Genomic DNA, 22,481 nt, shown 5'->3' with positions numbered 1-22,481 from the left:
GAATTCTGGAGTAGGTTGCCATTTCCTTCTCCAGGGGATCTTCCTGACCTAGGGATTGAACCCGTTATTCTTGCTTTGCAGGCAGATTCTGTACCACTGAGCCATCAGGGAAGCCCCTGATCAAATGTATGGCTACCAATTAATAGTTGTATGGCCTTAAGCAAATTACTTAACTGCTCCGAGCTCCACTTTTCTCATCTGTAAAATGGGAGTAGTAACCATCTACTTTATAAGTTTTTTAAAAATATATTAAATGATGTAGTTAAAGATGTAGATGTGCCTGGCACATAATAGTACCTGGTCAGTAAATGTTAGTAATATCATTAAACTGCCAAGCCAAAGACTATCTTGTGATTCCAGGAACAATGCTAAATGTTTGAATGACTCCACATGGGAATAGACAAAGGCTAAACCTTTGCTTCTCCCAGATTTGGGGCTTGTCACCTGGGACATTACCAGAAAATCATACATCTTCCTTCATAGCATATGTTAGCTCTGTAGTTTGTTTTGTATTGCTCTATACTTTTCTCTTGGAGAAGGAAATGGCAACCCACTCCAGTGTTCTTGCCTGGAGAATCCCAGGAACAGGGGAGCCTGGTGCGCTGCCGTCTATGGGATCGCCTAGAGTTGGACATGACTGAAGCGACTTAGCAGCAACAGCATACTTTTCTCTTAGGCAGTCTGATTCTGCTCTGAAAATTTTAGAAGAACTCCTGGGTTTAGATACTCTTTTTGGAGAGCTACTAAAGACATAACTGTTAGAGATGGAATTTAAAAAAAACTAAACCCACAAAAACCTCTGAGGGACAATATAAGGCAATAAGGGCTTCCCTGATGGCTCAGATGGTAAACAATTCAAGTGCGATGCAGGAAACCCAGGTTCCATCCCTGGGCCAGGAAGATTCCTCAGAGAAGGGAATGGCTACTCACTCCAGTATTGTTGCCTGGAGAATTCCATGGACAAGGGAGCTGGTGGGCTACAGCCCATGGGGTTGCAAAGAGTTGGACTCAACCAGCGACTAACATACATATAAGGCAAATAAAGGTGTCCCTGACCTACGAAACGTCAGGGACCAAGAAACTGAAGGGTGAGGAAAGCTAAACTTCATCAAAATCCCTCCCTATTGTGAAATCTCTGCATTCAGTAAACTTCTCTTTTCTCATTGTGCAATGGCTTGTCCCTACTGGAAAACGGCATACCCTGCTCCCTACATCGTTCCTTATCCTGGACCCTTTATTCCTGTGTCCCTCAGCATCCAAAGATCTCAAATCCCGTTTCACGGCGGGCCAAACAAAATCTGCTTTTAGAAAACTCACTAGCTTCTTGTCCTTCCCTGGATCAAGCAAAGTCTGGGACTCCACCTAGGGTAGATTGTTATTTTTAGCAATCAACCTCTAGCGGCCTTCTTTTTATCAAAGTAACACGCTGGTCATCTTGTGGCTTTACTTTATGACTGTGCAGACTTTGAGTATGCTGAAGTGATCTGAGCGAATCTGAAGGAAGAGCTAGTAGTGTTTGCCAAAGCTACCGTGAACATCGGGGACCCAATGGAGGCTCCGGAATGAAGATTCCGGTGGGATTACATCAAGACCTGCCAGTGTGAAGGGCCAAAGAGACACAGCGCCCCCTAAAGGGAGTGCGAATCAAAGTTACTAAATCCGACCGATGATATCACGTGCCCTCCGCCAGGCCAATTGAAAATTAACAATCGCTTCCTCTGTTCCCCATGGAAACAACCCCGCCCCTCTGACCTTCCCTCTCCATTCAGCCTTGAGGTTTTGTCGTTTTATTGAATGTTTAAACTGACAATCAAATACCTGCGCCTTCTGGCTGGACACCTTGCTTCCGCTAAGCAAACTAGTGCACTGATTGGTCAATAAAATAATAGATGACATTTGGGCGTCCAATAACCTTCATCCCAGGCGGGATCTAATGAGGACGTAGGGCCAATCAGAGGCGGCGTTGCCTCTGTGGTTCCACGTCGGCACCAGCTGCGGGGCAAGATGGAGGCGCTGATTTTGGTAGGAGCTGGAGGGGCACCCGAGATCCTGCACTGTCCAGGGGGGCCGGGAGTCGGAGTTCAGTCTGAGTGGGAGGGGGTAGAAAGGGGAGTTCCTGGTAATCCTCGGGGTCCGAACGTTTTGCAGGTCCCTGGAATAAGCCTGTGGCCTAGTGCCGGAGCTAAAGCCTCGGTTTAGAGTAGGAAGCTGTGCCGGGGTTAGGGCAGAGTTGGTGGAAAGTTGAAGGGAGCACATGGAGTCCTTAGGACACATAGGATCATAAGCGTACTGGATTGGGGTCCTTCAGATTCTCTCTGATTATGTGCATTGTGGATGATACTGTGATTTGAGTTCCCCCAAATCTCCAAACTCGCCTCGAATTGTAAGAATAGAGTGCAGGTGTTTGTCATCACAGAAAACTTGTCACAGTGCAACTCTCCGTTGATAATTCCCTGTCGTAGACCTTAAAAAAAAAACTATTTTCTTCTTCGATTTCCTACTATGTAGATTTTGTCATCATAAAGAATCAGTATTCCATTAGAGTTCTGGAATACCTGATGAGAGTTAGTGTTGGATTGTGGAATGTTTTTTCAGACTTCTTATTCTGTTCTCCTTTTCCCGGTTCATTTAAATTTTGGGAATTCTTACTATAGTAGGATCTGGGATGCCAACTTTTCTCTGGTTATGTAAGAATTTTGGTGACTAAAGAGGTGTGTTACCTCCCCTGTCCATATAATCCTTTTTGCTTGCTCAAAAAAAAAAAAAAACAAACAAACTATTATCTCTTCTTTAGAACTGAGCATTTCTCTCAAAAGTGCCCCACCCCTTTCAAACGTGGGGTTGTTAACATATATATGTATGTGTAATGTGTAGGAATTTAACTCCCAGCTTCTTAATTGAATTGAACTCTAGGTTCCTTTTTTACCCCCCTTCAGCTCTTCATATGTACACCTCCAAATCCTCATCAGGTTAAAGAGAATAACAGGTTTCAATATCCCTCTTTCAAAATGGCAAATGCAGGGATTCAGTTCAGTTCAGTCGCTCAGTCGTGTCTGACTCTTTGCAACCCCATGAATCGCAGCATGCCAGGCCTCCCTGTCCATCACCAACTCCCAGAGTTTACCCAAACTCATGTCCATCGAGTCAGTGATGCCATCCAGCCATCTCATCCTCTGTCGTCCCCTTCTCCTCCTGCCCTCAATCCCTCCCAGCATCAGGATCTTTTCCAATGAGTGAATTCTTTGCATGAGGTGGCCAAAGGATTGGAGTTTCAGCTTCAGCATCAGTCTTTCCAATCAACACCCAGGACTGATCTCCTTTAGGATGGACTGGTTGGATCTCCTTGCAGTCCAAGGGACTCTCAAGAGTCTTCTCCAACACCACAGTTCAAAAATATCAATTCTTCAGTGCTCAGCTTCTTCATAATCCAATTCTCACATCCATACATGACCACTGGAAAAACCATAGTCTTAACTAGATGGACCTTTGATGGCAAAGTAATGTCTGTGCTTTTGAATATGCTATCTAGGTTGGTCATAACTTTTCTTCCAAGGAGTAAGCGTCTTTTAATTTCATGGCTGCAGTCACCATCTGCGGTGATTTTGGACTCCAAAAAAATAAAGTCTGACACTATTTCCCCATCCATTTGCCATGAAGTGATAGGACCAGATGCCATGATCTTCGTTTTCTGAATGTTGAGCTTTAAGCCAACTTTTTCACTCTCCTGTTTCACCTTCATCAAGAGGCTTTTTAGTTCCTCTTCACTTTCTGCTAGTTTCTTCCAAAAATATGGTTTGTTTAAGTCTAGGTAGAAAGCTTTGAAATCTTACTAAAGATATTTTCTGTACCAACCAGTTAACCAGTGTTCTTAACTAGTTAACAGACTGAGATGAATTCTAGGGAATTGGTTTCTTTGGAAGTTTTAAGAAAATTTTAGACTGCCCCTTAGTTCTGTTTAGAAGGGAGCCTGCTTATAGGTAAAGGAGTGAGGAAGATGATACTCCAGGAGCCCTTTTAACAGGGGATCTGTGTATAGAGTGACCTGAGTTATATGTGAAAGTCTCTCTCCCTCTCACATTTTCTCTTACTTCAGTTCTTATCTTTGCTTCCATAATGAAGTTTGTTTTGACCTGCTTCTTCCTTATATCCATTTTAATCTTTACCTAAGATGCTTCATTCACAGATCCTTGCTGACCTGATCAGGTATCCCTGAAGTTTGCTTTAGAAACCTTACTGATTCTTTGTCCTGAGGAACCTATGTGATGTGTAAGGGGAAACGAAGATTAAGGGAAAAGGGCTTCCTCGAGTAAGCACAGTCAAAACCAGGATTAGTTTTTGACTCCTAATCCTCCCAGACCTAGTATTTCTCTCATATTATCGTGTGCTTCCACCTCTTCAGTATGCCAAATTGCACATTCAACTATCAGTTATATAAAACATTAGTTAGGTACAAAGTACCAACTTTCAAAGTACCAACAAAGTACCAATACAAGTTCTTGTCACCAGAGTTCTTAGAATATCATATTAGTAATTTCCTTCCTCTTTGTCTGTGCTTCCCAACATTTTTGTATGTGTGTGCTCATTACTACCTTCAATATATTTTGGGCCCCCAATTAAGAACTTACGTATCTTTCTCTCCATTCCAGCCCTTCTCAACTGGAGTTCCAGGGGAGAATTAAGCCCTAATGCCGTAAGACATCATTGTATGTAATGAATCAATTTCTCTGTATACGCAGTGTCACTAGTTTTATACTAGCTTTGGGAAGAGTAAAAAAATAGTATTAAATAATTTTCAGTATTCAGTGTTTCAGTTGTGGAACCCTGGTTGAGAATCAGGTGGTATTCCCTAAATTTTTCTCTTCTCACTACCCTCACATTCTGATCCACAAAATAGAGCTCCATCTGATTCAGAATCACCCTTTCTCACTATTCTTTTTATCTCATCCCCTTCTCTGCTCAGTGGCATCTTCTAATTCTTGGGTCAGCATCTTCATTGTGAAAAGTATAAGGAGTTCCCTGGACTTTTACCTGAGCTTCCTATTGAGCTAAAATGTTGATTGTATCTGGATGAAAGTGAAAGTATTAGTCACTCAGTTGTGTCTGACTCTTTGTGACCCTCTGGACTGTATCCTGCCAAGCTCCTCTGTCCATGGAATTCTCCAGGCAAGAATACTGGAGTGGGTTGCCACGCCCATCTCCAGGGGATCTTCCTGACCGGAGGATTGAACCTAAGTCTCTTGCATTGCGGGCATATTCTTTACTGTTTGAGCTACCAGTATTTAACAAACCACTTCTTAGAGAAGGCAGACCTCTTCTAAAGTTCTTTTAGGCTTCTCCCTCTCACGTGTCTGTTTCCTGGTTTGACTGGCCCTCTGGGAAAATCTGATCAAAGCATATTCAGTCTTCACCTTTACAAGACACATAGCCATCGGATACTGAGGAGAAGGGAAAGTAGAGTGGGGGGAGGTGTCAAAAAGGATCATCATTTGAAATTTGATCTGATTATGGCACTTTCTAAATACCAGTTGTTGTTCAGTTGCTAAGTTGTGTCCAACTCTTTGTGACCCCTTGGACTGCAGCACACCAGGCTTCACTGTCCTTCACTATCTCCTGGAGTTTGCTCAAACTCAGGTCCATTGGCTTAAAACTCAACGTTCAAAAAACAAAGGTTGTGGCATCTAGTTCCATCACTTCATGGCAATTAGATGGGGAAACAATGGAAACAGTGACAGACTTTATTTTCTTGGGCTCCAAAATCAATGCAGATGGTGACCGCAGCCATGAAATTAAAAGAAGCTTACCCTTTGGAAGAAAAGCTATGAAAACTCTAGACAGTGTATTAAAAAGCAGAGACATTACTTTGCCGACAAAGGTCTATATAGTCAAAGCTATGGTTTCTCCAGTAGTCACATACAGATGTGAGAGCTGGACAGTGAAAAAGGCTGAGTATCACAGAATTGATGCCTTCGAACTGTCGTGCTGGAGAAGACTGTTGAGAGTCCCTTGGAGAGCAAGGAAATTAAACCAGACAATCCTAAAAGAAATCAACCCTGAATATTCACTGAAAGGACTGATGCTGATGCTGAAGCTCCAATACTTTGGCCACCTGATATGAAGAGCCAACTCATTGGAAAGACCCTGATGCTGGGAAAGATTGAAGGCAGGAGGAGAAGGGGATGACAGTAGATGAGATGGTTGGATGGCATTACCGACTCAATAGACAAGAGCTTGAGCAAACTCTGGAAGATAGTGAAGGACACACAAGCCTGGCATGCTGCAGTCCGTGGGACTGCAAAGAGCTGGAGACGACTGAGGGGCTGAACAGCAGCAACAACAGCAGGTGCATTGAGTCGGGGATGCTAATAGGTTCCCTTTGTTTATGTACTTGACAATGGGCTACGCTTCTTTCTTGAATTAAGTAGTCCATTCCTACCTGTCAAGCAGATTTGTCTAATCTTTTTCAGGTTCTTTTCTAAGGAAAGAGACCCTTTCATCTCCTTCCATTCTTGGTGCTTGATATTAATGCTCCTGGCCTGGACACAGCTTTCTCTTTCCTGCTGTTTTCTGCTGGTTCTCTGTTAGTTGTGAATGGAGAGGGATCTCTGCAGGTCACCATTCTCCATTAATAACCTCTGGAATCTTAAAAGATAATGACATATCCCCTTCCACCTTCCCTCTTTTACCCTTTTTTCATCAAAACTGAATTACTCTAGCAGTCCAGATCTTTAAATCTTCCTCATAGGTTTCATTTTTCTTAATCCTCTCTGGATTCACTTTCTGAGAGCTTTTCCAGGGCTTTATGGACTAGACGTCTTAATTCTATTCTTTCTCTCCCCTTTGTAAATTTCTATCCTAAAACAATGACCAGATCCTGAATTCTAAGCCTCATTCAGTAATCAGGGAATCCAGGGTCCACACAGGAGTATGCATATATATTGGAGGAAGAAACTATGCAGAAAACATCAATGACTTTTAAAGGCTCATATTGCTCTGTGGCCTTAGCTTCCTGAATCATCTTAATGGGGCTTTTGTTAAATTCTTTTGGCACTAACAGTAGAGGTACTTGGCCTAAATGCCCCCTTCCCCTGCTCTGGGCAAAGGTATCAATTACATTAAGCCCCCAAAGCACTCCCATCTCATTCCTGGCAGTCCCCTGTGCCCCTCTCCCAGCTGCGTCCTTGCCGGTGCCTGGCTGGTCCATTTCGTTAGGAGAAGCAATCTCCTCATTCCTGCACTGTGGAGATATATTTCTCAGCTAGGGCGTGAGCAGTGCCAGCACTGCCCCCGGTGAGGTCCCTGGCAGCCATAAAAATTTTTATTGTGATTATGTTGGTGTCGGGGTGTCCATCTGGGTTATTGCACACCTAGTTTAATTGATTGAAGTTTAATTTATTGACACTTCAAATTAAATGATCAGAATAAACTGTGCTGTTACTCTGGCCGGCTTGTTTTAATGGTTGATTGCTGGAAGCAGACCTCGGCTTGAACTAAAACCCCCAAAGAGCAATTGACGCTGCTTCTAACTCTCCTCATGTCTTGCCCTCCAAGAAGACCTCGTTATAGATTTCCGACGTATTTATATATATTTTTTCCCTCTCCTTCACAGTGGTGGGAAAGAGTTGGTCCCTGGCAAGGTATAAATTATATCAGAGGTCTAGGGGAGCTGTCACATGGTCAAAGGAGGAGGAGGGGGCCTCCATGTGAAGAAAGCCAGACCCCTGAGAAGCCAGGTCTTCCTTGGGAGGATGAATGCAATTATCCAGATATTTGAGGGAGCCTAGTGGCAGATTTAGGGTCTCTTTTTCAGCTAGATACTTGCTACTGTTTTTTTGCTTTACTCTGTCAACGTGACTTGGTTAGAGTCAGGATACTGACAAGAAAACTGAGAGGCAAATAAAGGATGGAACAGGGATAAAGAATCAGTGCCTACCTACCCACTTATGCTAGAGTAATTAGGAAGATGGAAGGCAGCGTGCCCATGGACAGCTTTGATGAAGATGGATTGGGAGGTTGAGTCCATGCGCATGATGAGATCCCCGTCCTGGCCAGAGCCTCTTTCATCTCCCTCTGCTGATTCTACACAGTTTATGCTTTCTCTCAGATCAGGTTATTAGAGGAGTTCTGTTCTTAGACTCCCAAGCCTGTCACCTCTTCTGATGTTTGACCACCCCCATCTCTTCAGGAAGTCTTTCCTGTTGTGTAATCTAAGTCTTACATGCTGCAGATGAAACCTTGGTCTCCTTATTTGGCTTTTAAATTTTCCCACTATTAAGGTAGGCATCCCCATCCACAGCCATTTGGCCCGGATAGTTCTGTCTACCAGTTTTCTCTAGCTTCTTTTCTATTATTTGTGTAGTCTTTAGAGGGAGGCTGAAACTAGGGGAGAAGATAGCAATTCTGTCTCAGGATTGATTTGGGGGAGCAAGTAGCTTGAAAGATGAACACAGAGGCTGTCAGTTCAGTCTTTCAGAGACTAGCTTTTTGTTTTCAGGAGCACACGGGTGGGGGGAATAAATCCCGATACAAACCATGATTAAGGACTCATCAGAAATAGATCTAGCCCCATTTGAGTTTTCCCTTTGCTGTGTGATATTTAAATGAGGGCTCTTGGATTATCCAATGGGGCAAGCAGGAAGTTCTAATGTTGCTCTCAGGGTTCAGATATTTCACACCTGAGGAGTATTCTGATTTCTGCTTGTTCAGTTCATCTCTTCATAGCACTACTCCTCACTTTTGACTCTCATTTTTGTAATTCTTTCATTTCCAGAATAGCTGAAGAATTAGGGACTGTGTAACCTCTGTGCAAAAAATTCTCTGGCAGGTGGGCTTTCAGACTTTTAAGAAAGGACTTGAAACTGCATTCCTGAAGAGTTTCGGCACCTGATTATCTTTGTCCTGCCTGTCTCGGAGCTGCTGGATTTACTCACTGAAGGCTGGAGGGGTGTGGTGCTGACCTTAGCTCCCCCTGCTGGCTGTGTTAGTTTTCTCAATCATTTATTTATGAAGGCCACACACATGTTTATTGAAGTCATTATTCGGTGCCTGGCAGAGGCGAGGGGGTGGTTTACAAAGTATCACTCATTTCTCCTCTTTTTCTCCCCTCTCCACACCATCTTTTTGTCTTCAGAGAGAATCTCATGTAATTCTAAATCTAGGTCTATGAACTCCTTGAAATCATCAAAATTTGTGAATGTGTGTTTTCCTGGTAACAACGTCCATGGATTTCATCAGCTTATCGAAGGAGGTCTAACGTAACTCAAAAAAGCTACCAACCTTAACTGATCTAGCTCAGGCCTCTCATTTCTCCTGTGAGAAAGCTGACTCCCAGAGAAAGGTAGGACCTGAGTTAATGGCTGGTGCAGACTGTAATAAAAGAGTTAGGAGTTAGGGACATTTGTTGTTGCAGTGGCAGACTTCCGGTGGCCGTGCTTTCTTGCTTTGTTTCTGTGTCAGATCGGAGGAGTCTTTCCGGGTGGCTCTTCCTGCCATCAGTTCTTCCTTCCTGACACTTGGGTTCACTTTCCTCTTAATAACCAACATTTGGTCTCTTGTCGGCTGGGGAATGTTCTGTGGTACCTGTGGCTCCTCTTTTTTCCTGAGCTGTGTTGTCTGAATCTAAGTAAACCCTTGGGTAGGATATGAAAACGGTTTTTCTCTGGCTAAACCTTTAGCTAGTTCTCATCTGAAGTCCCTAGGCTTGTGGCTGGAAAACTGGAGCCTTCAAACCTAGAGGAGCTTTTCATTTTAGAAATTGGCACAGAATCAGGGAGCAAAATACCTGCTCAGCCATGTGGAGCTGGAGTGGTATCTAGAAATTTCTCCTAGATTTTTTATATTCTTGGTTTTACTTTATAAAATATATTTAAGGAAAGAGCATCTTGTTTCTAGTTGATTGAGATCTATTGTTAAGCCAGGGCACTACTTTCTGGCATGGCCATAAAGATTTCTTTATAAGTAGAGAATGAAGAACTTTCTAGAAATCTCAACCAGATTTTTTACTTGTGTCCTTTCAGCTTTGTGGATCTCATCCTCTAACTCCACAAAGGCTTCTTGGCTCCCTCCCTTCTGCCTTCTCCCCCTGCCCCCACCAAAGATCAAATAAAGTAGTCATAACCCCCAAATATCCTATCTGCCTCCTCTAAGCACTACCCTGGTCCTCTTCTGGTGGCATAATCATGGTCTTATCCCAGAGTATCCTTTTACTGTACATTGTGAACAGACTTAACTCCATGCTTTTTCAGGGCCCCCGTTTCTTCTAGTTTGACTTAAAAGACACACAGATAAGAGCTTTTCTCCAGCGCTGCCTTTTGAATATTTTTGCTAATAATTATAGTCCTGAGGAAGCTGCAGGTCATCTGAAGACCCACAGGGGGCAGCACTAGGAATGACTCCTCCCTTCTAGTCCTCTGTGTGCTGGGGCAGGGGTACCAGGAGATGTTGATGTTTTTCACCAAGCTTCAGAAGCCTCTGATTGAGATCAAAGACTTGTTTGTAGCAGTCTCTTTGCTTGTCAGTGTTGTTTCAGCTCTCCTGAGGAGTACAGTCTAGTTTTCTTGATAATAAAAAGGGACATGAAAATCTGAGCCACCCAACCTCCCACAGACCAATCTGCCTGTATATCATTTCCAGCCACCATTAGCATTTGAGGTGAAGTTCTGTTATACACTCAGGCTGTGGCTCTCTGAAAGTCAGTGCATCACAGAACTTTGTCTCGAAAGCTTTCTAGCAGCTGCCCATTTGGGAGTGGGAGGGAAGAACAGGCCTTTAAAAATCCTTTGAACGTGTCCCTAAGCGTGTAGGGTCTTTCTCAATAATCAGCATTTAATGTGTTAACAAGGTCAGGCCTAGTCCATTGTCCAGGAATGCTGCTTCTCAGTAGCTGGGAGTTGTTTATAAACTTGCCCTTTGCGAAAAACTTAAAATGAAATTACATTATCAGTAATCTCAAAGAGTCGGACACGACTGAGCGACTGAACTGAACTGAGTGGCTTCTGGGCCCTAGAAACAGGCTGGTTTTATGATATGAGAGGAACTTCAGGCCCTCCCCTGCCCACCCCTTCCCCACCCCCACACACACTCCTGAGAGGTAAAGGCCCCAAGCTGAAGTGGAACCAGCTGCAGTCAGGAGGCGGCAGGAAAGTAAAGGAGAAGCTGCCAGTCTGGCCCTAGCCAAGCGGAGAACTGAAGCAGCATGGAAGCTCTGCCCAAGTTCTCGGCTTTATTTAGAGTGGTCGTTCCTTTGGAAGTTTGAAATGACCAGCCTTTTCTCTAGTGCCTTCTTACCCCTTTCAGATTTACAATCACATCTGGTCTTCTCCTTCCCCCGCCTTTGCCCTGTCTTTTATCCTTCCCAGGAAGATCCATGTTTCTATTTTGGGGGTTTCCTTGATGGTGCCTTCTAGGAAGCCAGTGAAAAGAGCCGGGAACAGGACCCAGGCGTCTGTCCCCTCTTTGCCAGTTGTTTTAGGCACTCTCTTTCCCTGTTGGCCACAGAGGATTGTCTGGCTCTCCGACTTGGCTGATGGCCGTAACCGTCTTCCTCTGCTTTGGGATCCGGTTCTTTCTAGAGATGCCAGACTCTGCGGCTGCAAGCATGAGTTACCTGTGCCAGATCAATGCCCGTTTAAGCCATTGGGAAGCTCTCTAAGGTTGCAGATAGCCTGAACAGAGCCAAAGATTTCCAGGGAAGAGGCTGTGGGAAAAATTTCTTCTGAATTCCCTTCCTGATGGACTTCTTTTCCTTCGTTAAGGAAACTCATTCCCCTGATGTGTTCATCAGAGGAGGATGAGTTGGTAGTAATGTCACCCAAAAGGGCCACACCAGAAAATCTACCTGTATGCGGAAGCCTGATTATAAGAGAAATCCCCTAGATGCTTATTGCATCAATAAGTTTTTATCTTACTCTCAAAGTTCATTTATTCTCAGAATCATTCAATAAATTTTGAGAATTTAGTATGTGTATTATTCTGGACACTTGTAATAAATCAATGAATGAAATAAAATTTTCTTCCTCAAGAATCCAAGTGGGGAAAGCTTACATTCTTCATCTTCATTCTTCAAAATACTGGGTTCCCTTTCCTCTCCTTCTGAACTCCTTGAACTCAGGTTGGTTCTTTGTTTGGAACCATAAACCTCTTGGAGCCTCATAGGATAGTTTACCTTGGTAGAAGCTACAGATCCTTGGCAGCGATTCTTTCCTCCTCACCTTTGGGTCTTTGTTAAATGTATGCTTGGAGAATAGAGAATGTGTTTGGCCCTGTGAGAGCTGTGGGTTTCCTAAGTAGGATCAGGAAATGGAGGTAGCAAACCATCAGCCTTGTCTTATAGCACAGGAGAAGGATATGCATGGTAAGTAATGTTGATAGTCAGGACTGTGTGCCGGCAAACGCTTTCATACATGTACCGCTGCCTCCCTTCCCTTCTTCCTTTCGTGTTAGTTGGTTCCCTGGAAGTTGCAGAAGTGGAGGAGCTTTTACAAAGTGATATGCTTTGAGTTTGAGTGTAACCATTAAGGCTGAGATTCTTGATTTCTTTCTTTCTCTCTTTCTTTTTTTTTTTTTGTGGCCGTGCCGTGTGGCATGCAGAATCTTAGTTTCCCAACCCGAGACAAACCCATGCCCTCCACAGTGGAAGCATGGAGTCTTAACCACTGGGTCACCAGAGACGTCCCTGATTTCTTTATGAGAGCCAGTTTCCTCAAAGGTTGATTCTTGGTGGTGAAGGACCACTCCTCTCCTGCTCCTTATCTGCAGGTTTCACAGTGTTTCTTAGATGGAGCCTCTTCTTACTGCTTCTTAACGACCCCAAATTCAGATTGTTTTTTGTCTTGGCAAGTTAAGTGGTGGCGGTCAGGGTAGAGTAGGGGAGTTGGGATCCTAGGAGAAGTCTTAGAAGATGGATGTCTCCCTGGGCTGCATTCAGAACTGGTGTGTCTGTGTGTGAGTGTGTACATGTGCGCATGCCTGCTCCTTCCCCTCTGCTCAGTGAGTGGGTGGTTTAGGGAAGGCTTGCTTTATGCCTCTGCATTGCCACTGCAGCAACTTCCAAGTACACTAGGGCATTCAACCCTGTTTTCCTATAGCCCCGTGCAGTGCTTATTAATTAATCTGGTCACATTCCATACCCACCTGTGCATGGGAGACCAGGGAGGAGGGAGAGTAATTTGGAAAATAACTATAGCATAATATTTGGAAATAACAGCATGACCTACTTTGACTAAGCCCTCTGTGAGTCTGGCTCATAGAAATTGTTTCTCTGGCACTGCTCTGGGTCCTTTGTTGAAAAGTCCCCTCCCTCAATTCAGTTCATTTGTCGCTCAGTCATTCTCAGTGGCAAATGTCAAAATCTAACCAGGCTGGGATAGGGGACATACAGAGACATCTCTAACCCATTGCAGCACCAGTAGGATTAGGAGAAGGTATCTGGTTTGTGAGTGGTGGCAAGAGCCTTCAGGACTGAAGATGTGTTCATATCTCTTCAGGAACCCTCCCTGTATACCGTCAAAGCCATCCTGATTCTGGACAATGATGGAGATCGACTTTTTGCCAAGGTGAGATTCCCTTTCAGATTAGTTGAGAAGCAAGACAGAGTTTTGGATCTTGGGACTGGCCCCATTCACTCCTATTCATCCACAAATAATTTTGAGAAATCTTCTATCTGACTACTCCAGATAAAACCTAAACTGCTCCTATCTGTTAGTTGCTCTGCTTCCCTATCCACCCATCCTTAGACTTTGTCATCAACATCAGAAGAGAGAAAAGCTTTGGAGCTTGGTTTCTGAACAAAGAAGTGTATGGATGTAAGAAGCAGCCTGCCTAGGCCCATCACCCCTGTCCCTTTCCCTTCTACCCCATCATCCTGCCTGAGTTTTTCCAGGGAATTCTCGTGCAGTTCCATGGTTCCAGCCCTACATCCGCAGTCACCACCAAGCTTGCTACTTCCTGACTTTCCCGGTCCGATGTTTCTAACTTTGGATCCATTGAAAGAGAAGAGGAAGGACACCCCTCTCCTCTCTCTCCATATTCTCCCCCTCCTAGAGAGATTTTTTCTGTCCCTGGTGTATTAACTCCGGGCAAGCATCACATAAATCAATCAGCAGGTAGAGATTAGTTTAGAATTCACCAGCTGTTCCTCCCTGTAATTGGATGTAACTATGCAGGACACCTTTTGAAACAGTTATCCAGTTACTAAATGCCAGACCTGTCATAGGTCTTCAGCTGACTGCGACGGATTAGCCCCTAAAGAGCAGAGCGATTTAGCAGCCTGCATCTCCGCCCCCGTGCCAGGGAGAGCTTGGGAGTGGGCTCCATGGTGTGCTAGCTTGCCTCCCGCTTGTTTGAGTTTGCTGGAAAGGAAGCTAAAATACCAGAGAGCCGAGAGCCCAGGCAGAGCTTGTCCTTCTACGGAGGAGGGTTTTGCAGCCCTTCCCAATTCCTCAGCTTTGCTCAGTGAGTGAGGGCTGGTGCCTTCTGTGTTCTCTAGCAGTGCTCCCTGACCTGGTGCCTGGGGATGGCCTCAGGGCTGCTGCTCTGGCGTACAGATGGGGCAGAGCCTCCTCACAGGGCTTCTAGGCCTTTTGCCCTTCCAACCTGGGAACCATGAGGTAGGGTGGCTTAGAGCAGGGTCCTTAAAAAGTTTGTTTTCTATCCGATTACTCACTGCTCATTCCCTACCTCTATGGTTCTCCCTTCTTCCTGTCAGTATTTCTCTTCACCCCATCCCTTGAAGGGGAGAAATCCAAGACCCAGGGCAAAACAGTCACTAATCATCCTGCGCTTCCAGCTCTAACAGCCCAACCCGTCTCCTTCCCTCTGACCAGTACTATGACGACACCTACCCCAGTGTCAAGGAGCAAAAGGCCTTTGAGAAGAACATTTTCAACAAGACCCATCGGACTGACAGTAGGTCGTTTTCCTTTTCACTACTCCCCGTGGTGGGTGGCCAGGGGGAAGCCACAGCGGGAAGGGGGCAGCAGTGGGACTGTGGAGAAAGGATAAAATGACTCTGCCTCCTTTTTCTCTTTTTTCCCTCCTCCCCTCATATAATAAACTCTTCAGAAATGTAATGGGGAGGTGAGTGTACCTCACGCGGGAATACCGTGCTAGAAGGTTGGCTGTTAGCTACCTGTCTAGTCCCTGGATTTATGAGCCTCACTTGACAAATTTAACTGCAGCTCTGCTTATTGTACCGCATCCATTAGGGCAGGTAAATGGAAGTCTGTAAAGGTGACCGCTCTGCATTTTCACCTCCGAAGGATCGACTAGTATCCTGTCTCATATGCAAGGAGGGAAATAAGGGTAGTAGGGGCGGGGAGCAGTTAAAGAAGAAGGTGCTTAGACTCCCCCATTCATACTTGCCTTCTGTTATCATCTGAAAAGAAAAAGCAGGTCAACTTTGGTCTTGAGGGGGGCCATTAAGACCCACCTTCTGTCAGCCCCACGTAGCTGAATACTAATTCATGGTAAGTCCCTCTACCCTAACTCTTTAAGTCTCAGACCACCCACTGTTTCCACCTTTGTTTCCCCCACCCATCCCCACAGGTGAAATTGCCCTCTTGGAAGGCCTGACAGTGGTATACAAAAGCAGTATTGATCTCTATTTCTATGTGATCGGCAGCTCCTATGAAAATGAGGTGAGAATCCCCACACTCTGCCATCTCTGCTCTCACTTCCTGAACCACTGGCAGGCCCTTGTGACTGGTTCTGGGCCCAAGGACTGCCGTGTGCCTTTGGCTTCTGACTGGCTGATGAAGTTGTCCGAGATCCATGTCAGCCTCACAGACATGGCCGAGCAACTAAATCAACCTGGAATGGAAGCTTTCCCAGCTTTCTCTCTGTGTCTGCGTAGGACACACTGTCTGTGTTTTGATAACATACTAACATACAGTATCAATGGCCTTCCCTGCATAGTGTTTTGAAGATGGATTTCTGAGTTGTGATCAGGGTTTACCTGTGAATGAGGCACACCTGACTGAGTTTGGGCCAATTAAGCAATACTCCGGGTCATATTGAAGCCATATAGTCTGAGTAGCTCTTTGAAGACTGGGTATAGCCCTAACCTGCTTGCCGTATGTAGGAAAAACTATTTACCTCAGGTCACAACTTTAAGGAGAGTAGATAAGTAAAAATAAGCCTCCACATAATTTGAGGCAAAAGTCACAGTTTGAGAAAACCAGTTCTTACTGAATTTTTACTGCTGTAAGTGCTTTGTAGAATGCATTATTATTTAAACCTTGTAGCACTTCTATGAGTTTTGGGCACTAGTGCCCTCGTTTGATAGATGATTAAACTAAACCTTGAGGAACTGTATGACATCTGTTTCATGTGGTTCAACCTGATAACTTTCCCAGGGTCACACATCTAGAAATGGTTCAGCGAGGATTTAAGTCCAGATCTGTCTGACTCCAAAGTCCGTGCTGTCTGCACAACCACCTTCAGCTATTGCTTGGTTAATGATTTTTCTAAGACATAGGGTAACACATATACAGTTGGGAAATACACGCAAAAGACTGACAGGAAAGTTCTGTTTGAACAGTCTGGTCAAAGAGAGACCTCAAATTACGAGATCATGAAGCAGAATTTATTTTTGTTTTCTTCCTGTTTTACTCTCACTTCCACCATATGCTGTTGGTCTTTTGTGAAAGCCTGTGTCTTTTGATCCTTAATGAGTTAGAGGGTTTTGTTTTCAGGTAGCAGCTTTTGGGGCCTTGAACTTTATCCTTCTGCTTCTTCTGTCTCCAAATAGCTGATGCTCATGACTGTTCTGAACTGCCTCTTCGACTCATTGAGCCAGATGCTGAGGTGAGCAGGCCATTCTTGACATCTGTTTGGGAGAGAAAGTCACTATTCTTGGGGCCCAGGGATTTGTGGGGGCTCAACAGAGGCTGCAAGGAGTTGACTTACCTTGAGAAATTGGGCTTATTATTTCAGAGTAATTTACACTGATGGGGAGGACTGGATGGGGGAGTGTGTTACTCCTGTGGAATAATTCTCCCGAGAAAAAGGATTGGGAGGGAGCAGAATCTTTGCCTCTCTCTGCTGTCACATTCTGCCATGGCTCTGTCAGAGCTCCAAGCACCTCACAGTGTTCTCCTGGGCTTCATTCTTTACATTCAAGATAGAGAAAGGGCAAGCATAGGGAGGTGTCCCGGATACGACATCAGCACCTCGGGAATGGAGACACCACTCCTAAGTTTTCATGTGCGGCCCTTAGTTGTTCCTTCTATAGAACAGGAAGAATGTGCCTTTTACCCTCTCCTCCCCATCTACCTCCCCACCATCCTCTACTCCCCACGTAGATGGGTCGTAGAAGAGATATAAGATACTTTTCCTGAAAACATCCAGGGCTCCCCAGTGAGCCCAGTACAGACATCCATCCAGACGGAGCAGAACAGCAGGCGCTCTCAGCCCCACAAAATCAGCAGGGTGAATGGCTCAGATTTCCTCAGGAAGGGGATGATTTATTTCTCAGCCAGGTGAATGAATAGGGTTCATTTCAGTGATCTAGTGAAAGAGTCAAACTGACGGATGTGACTGGCCATGTGCACCAACCACCGGATCTGAGGCTGGTGGGTGCTGGGCCCTGGCGGTTCCCAGCCCCCTAGTTGGGCTTCTTTTCAAGGCCTGAGCAGAGCTGGGGAAGGAGGCTGGGGGAGGGGAGGGAGCAAGGAGAGTCTTAGAAGGCTTGTCAGAGCTTGAGTGCAAATAGAGTTTGCACTCAGCCCCTCCTCACCTCCCGCCACCTCCAGATTGAGTGTTAGCTCTGTGGATTTCCTTTTTCCACACACTGATGTCAGTGTTGGTGAGCAATGTTGTAAGCAGCATCATAGCAGATAGGAAAGAAAGCATAGCTCTGGAAATGAGCCCTCGAATAGGCAGAAATTGACTGTATGTATATTTTGAATCTCTTTCCTGGCATTCCTGATCCTTACTCAGCAAAGAAGTGTAGGAAGGGTGTTAGGATGGGTTAGGCAGAAAGTTCTTACTCACTTCTTTGTGTGTTTAGTGGAGACATACATGGGTCTAGCTGAGGCTCCCCCAACTCAGACCATGTCCTAGGATCCCTTTCACACCCAGGCTGGGTTTTCTCTTCTCTTGGGGACTCAGGAAAAATGTAGAAAAGCGAGCTCTGCTGGAGAACATGGAGGGGCTCTTCTTGGCTGTGGACGAAATCGTAGATGGAGGGTGAGTTCTCTGCCCTCCCTGGACCTCCCTGGATCTGGGGTAAGGGGTGGGGCCATTGCCCCTGTCCTGAGGCAAGGGGGCTGAGTGACCAGAGTTCCCCCACAGTAAATTGGTCCTTCAGGACAGAGTGAACAGTTGGTCTCTTCTATGTCTCTTCAGGGTGATCCTAGAAAGCGATCCCCAGCAAGTGGTACACCGGGTGGCATTAAGGGTAAGTATGACTGTGCCCGTCCCCCACAGCCCCTATCCATTCATCCTCTAGGACCAAACCTCCTCAATGATCTAAAGGGTTGGGGCTAGTAGAATACATATAACTGTCTCCTTCCCTTTCAAATTTTCTTATCTCAAGGACGGGAAGCAGAAGGAAGGTGTTTCTGCCCCTAACCTGGTACCTAGCATCTCATACAGTCTGCACAGAGTGGACATTTAACACATACTTTTAAAATCAAAGATGAACTAAACGGAACTTGAATGTTGATGGTTCTAAAATGATAAAGGACTTTGAGGTTGGCTGCTGCTTCCTGGGGGAATGAATCCAATTGTCTGAGGCAGAGGTGTGTCTTCCTTGTCTTTTAAAGTCTCAGGAAACTGAGGACAGCACCTCTCCATCAGGAAGTACTTATTTGTCAGAACCTCTGTCCTCTTTGATGCCAGTGGTACCAGAAAGAGGCTTCTGAGTTAACCATAGAAAGCCTCAAGTCATCGAGGTACAGAGAGAGCCCACCAGCAAATTGTAGGGCTACAGAGAGGCCTGAGCAAAGCCAGTCTTCCCACTCACAGAATGTCCCAGCTCTGACCTCCAGAGTGAAGGCTGACAGTGCCGGGTAATGGGAAATCTTCTCCCTTAACTGCCGTGGGCTCCATTTGCATAGTTTAATCTTCTCCTTTAACATATGTCTCTGCATGGCAAGAGAGACGGTCCCCCCACCCCCTCAACCGACTCCCTCCTTTCCCTTCTCAGGCTGCTGTTGCAGCAGTTTATTTCTCAAATTAACGTGCTGTCGTTACCCATCAGGCCTTGCGGGATCCATTAAACTACCCGGGCTCCCCCTCATCCTCTCCCTAGCGATATTGATATTCAGGGAAGGTCTTCTCTGACTAGGGAATCAGGTCTCCCACCCCCAAGTTGAGAATCAGATAACCTGCTGATTACCTGGAATGGAATAAATCTTAAGAAGTCCTCCTGCCTTAAAAGAGAAGATGGATTAAATGACCCTTTTTTTTTTTTTTTTTTGCTCACAGTCCCTCTGGCCAAGTAAAACTGTGGCTAGCCAAGTAAAATTGTAGCTGCACTAACTAGTCCCTAGGAGGGACTGAGAAGGTTAGGGCATGTGCCCTTCACTTCAGTTTAAAGGACTACCTCTTCCTTCCTCACTGCCCAACCTCAGTCAGGTCTTACTCCAGCTTTTTTCCACACTGAACACTTGTCTCTCTGTGCCACAGGGAGAAGATGTACCCCTTACGGAGCAGACCGTGTCTCAGGTATGACTTTCTTTCCTCCTCTCCAGAGGGACCGGGTCACTAAAGAGGCTAGCATAGCATTCCACCCCAGCCCACCAGGCCTGAACTCAGCAGACTAGAGACTGAAGACATGTCTTCTTTGGCTCCCACTTAATCCCGAGAACCGGGGCTCATGGCTCATACAGTCCAGTGCTCCCTACCCATCCCAACTCCTATCCACTTTCCTATGAGCAGTGGCTGTCAGCCTTGCTCTACACCCTTCAAACCCTCCCTGCCTGATGCCTCATTCAGTGATTTATTTCCCAGCAGAGGCTTGCCTTAAGCAGATGGTCTGTGTGCATGCACACACACACACTCTCTTTCTCTTATTATTCAAATGAGAGCTAAGCTGGCAATGCATACTCTAGAATATGCATGCAGGTTTTGCAGATCCATCTTGCTACTTTGCAGATAGATTGTCTACCTGATGGGGGCGGGGGCGGGAAGGTGCAGGGAGGGATTCTGTTTTCTACCCACTTGGAATTCTCACCAAGAAGTCCATCTGGATGTGGTAACCCCCCTCCTTTTAACATGTGTCCAGTAACCCCCAGTTTTTTCTTTCCTCCCAGGTATACCTCTTCTCTCTTCATCCCCCCAGTGGACTTGAGTTTTTTTGGAATTTCCCAAACTGACAGTCCTCTAGGGCCTTAGAGAACTTCTTCCCATCCCTCTACCCTTGGGGATTTTCTATTTGCCAGTCTTCTAAGGACAGGGAAGGCAAGTGAGGGGAGGGAGAGCCCCATCCCCACCCCCACCCTGCCCCTCAGCAAGCCCCTCAATGCCGCCCTTGTCCCTGCAGGTGCTACAGTCAGCTAAAGAACAGATCAAGTGGTCCCTCCTTCGGTGAAGACCCCACTGTTCCTGGCTCCTCACCCCCTCAAAAAATCCACGTCGGCTGTGACTTGTCATGCAGTCCCCCAAATGATGCTGTCAGGGTCATCTTGGGGGTCACAGGGATCCTTAAATCTCCATCCTGTCTGTCGGTGCCTCCTCATTCCCACCCCAAACCCATGTACACTTCCCATTCCTTCTCCCTCCTTTTGGCAGTTCTGGGGGTCAGTCGGGCTCTCAGTGGATTTGGACATGGGCAGGGGCAGCACCTTCTTCCTTTCTCCCCTGTATTAGGCCCCCCTATATTTTCTCCTCCATTTCTGTGCCCTTTGCTGCAGCTACTCTTCAAAGCAGGAGAATGTGCTGAGTGTTTTCCTCCCTTTGCCTTTATCCCAACAGCCCAATATGTCCGGCAAGGGGAAGGAAAGGGAATCCTTTCCTATAGAATGAGTGAGGGTGGGGAGAGGCATATCACGTCTCTGCCACAGCCCGGCTGGGCTTGGTATTTTCTCCCATTTCTTCTCACTGCCCAGGTCTTCAGCCTTGGGAAAAAAGACTGGGAACAACTCATAGGCAGGGGACAGTGTGGAAGAAGCAGTGATTTAAATTTTATTGGAGAGGGCCTATAAAATTCTTTATTTCAAACACAGCTGAGTTTTTTTTTTAACCCCGATCCTGGCTTGTAACTTCAAGACTGCTGTGGTCTGTGAGTGTCCGTTGTGGGAGGGTCTGTCTCTTGGTCCAGTACCTTAACTCTCCACCTTCACTCCCCGTGGGATCTCCGCCTGGCTTGTCCTCTCTGTGCCCTGGAGCAAAGCCAGTCCCTGAACTAAAACTCCATTCTAGTCTTGGGAAGGAGAGTTTCTGCTCAGAACAGGGACAGGGTGGAATTTATGACTTGGGCCTCTGGGCTCTCTCAGCCCCTTCTCTCCCCCACATGCATTTCACTACTCTGCCTTGGGTCTGCAATCTGTGTCTGCTGCTTAACCCTGTCCTCTCTCTGCCTCAGCCTTACATCCAGGCAGTAGGTCTGGGGCGCCTCCCCTCCCTTGGTCACTGAGAGAGGCACCTTTCTTCAGAAAACCTTGGGGATTTGGATTCCCCCAGGAAGACAGAGGAAGGAACAGCCACTGTTTCGTCTCATCTCTCCCCGATCCAAAACTTCCCACAAAAAACATCTCAAGAAATCTTCCTGAGACTTTGAGTTCTGCCCCACCAACTGCCAATTCTCCAAGAGTGTGGGCGGATAACTGGGCATCCATCCGTGAGGGGGCATTTCTGTGTAAGAGATATGTGGAGTCAGGATGGTAGCCACCTTCATATTCTGCTCTGTGCAAAGAGGAATAAAACATTTCTTTTTCCAAACTGCCTTTGTGTGATGTTTGTGTTCCTCTTCCTCTCTTTTTGGCAGCTGCTCCTGTTCCTCTAAACACCACCCCCCCTTGCTCCCCATCTTATAATATTTCTTCCTTCCTACCTCAGAGACTCCCCAGCATTCTGCCCCCCCAACCCCCATCCCTAATTTACGGGGCTGTTTGCCTCCTTGGCATCTCTCCGTCCACTCTCCTGGAAATTGGCGCCAGGGGTGGGGTGGGGATGGTATTTTCTCAGTGGGAGTCCCAGGGAATGGAGTGCTCCCCCCACCACCCCCAAAGCCAGCTGCCTGCTCCCGCCTCAGCCATTAGTAACCCAGAGACGCGCACCTGCGTGGGGGCTTGCCTGCAGCCCCGGCTCCCTTCCTGCACCTCCCTCTCCCGCTCCGAAATGGCGCTGAGCGGGTTATTTATCGGAGCCAGCACTGCTCCAGAAGGTCAGGACGGTGGTGTAAATAACCTCTCCTCGCCATTTCCCCATCCCTCCAGAGCCTGCTCCCCACCCCCTCCTCCACCTTTATTCGCACAAATGAATGTGGCTGGGCTGGCGCAGAGCCTGGCCCTGCATCTTAATGGGGCGGTGAGCTCACAAGA

General features: G+C 46.2%; 1 protein-coding gene and 1 long non-coding RNA gene across 7 annotated transcripts; one reads left to right on the top strand and one right to left on the bottom strand.

Annotated features, from left to right (window-relative positions):
• Positions 1-1,922: 1,922 nt before the first annotated feature.
• COPZ1 (COPI coat complex subunit zeta 1) lies at positions 1,923-21,879 on the top strand. Of its 6 annotated transcripts, none has more exons than XM_069584240.1 (9): positions 1,923-2,022; positions 13,482-13,550; positions 14,820-14,901; positions 15,541-15,632; positions 16,745-16,800; positions 18,106-18,183; positions 18,343-18,394; positions 19,627-19,665; positions 20,483-21,879. In XM_069584240.1, exons 1-9 carry the CDS (start codon positions 2,005-2,007, stop codon positions 20,528-20,530), a joined length of 534 nt encoding a protein of 177 aa, XP_069440341.1. In that variant the 5' UTR covers positions 1,923-2,004; the 3' UTR covers positions 20,531-21,879. The 6 variants fall into 6 exon arrangements, with proteins under 6 accessions (XP_069440341.1, XP_069440340.1, XP_069440344.1 ...); XM_069584239.1 differs by having other exon boundaries at positions 20,253-21,879; XM_069584243.1 differs by having other exon boundaries at positions 1,936-2,022; positions 14,783-14,901.
• LOC138437275 (uncharacterized) lies at positions 16,558-18,158 on the bottom strand. The gene is made up of 2 exons (XR_011255850.1): positions 17,989-18,158; positions 16,558-16,822 (listed from the first exon to the last, which is right to left on the bottom strand). It is a non-coding gene; the product is annotated as an uncharacterized lncRNA (long non-coding RNA).
• Positions 21,880-22,481: the final 602 nt, after the last annotated feature.

The sequence above is a fragment of the Ovis canadensis genome, chromosome 3 (genome assembly GCF_042477335.2).
Source record: "Ovis canadensis isolate MfBH-ARS-UI-01 breed Bighorn chromosome 3, ARS-UI_OviCan_v2, whole genome shotgun sequence".
NCBI lineage: Eukaryota > Metazoa > Chordata > Mammalia > Artiodactyla > Bovidae > Ovis > Ovis canadensis.
Note: the sequence above shows the minus strand (reverse complement) of the source record. Positions and strands in the feature narration are given on the sequence as shown.

What these genes read in the sequence shown, in the direction of transcription:
- COPZ1 (XM_069584239.1), top strand. An exon ending in GCAGCTCCTATGAAAATGAG is followed by an intron (nt 15,633 to 16,744) that starts GTGAGAATCCCC and finishes GTCTCCAAATAG; the next exon opens with CTGATGCTCATGACTGTTCT. An exon ending in GACGAAATCGTAGATGGAGG is followed by an intron (nt 18,184 to 18,342) that starts GTGAGTTCTCTG and finishes ATGTCTCTTCAG; the next exon opens with GGTGATCCTAGAAAGCGATC.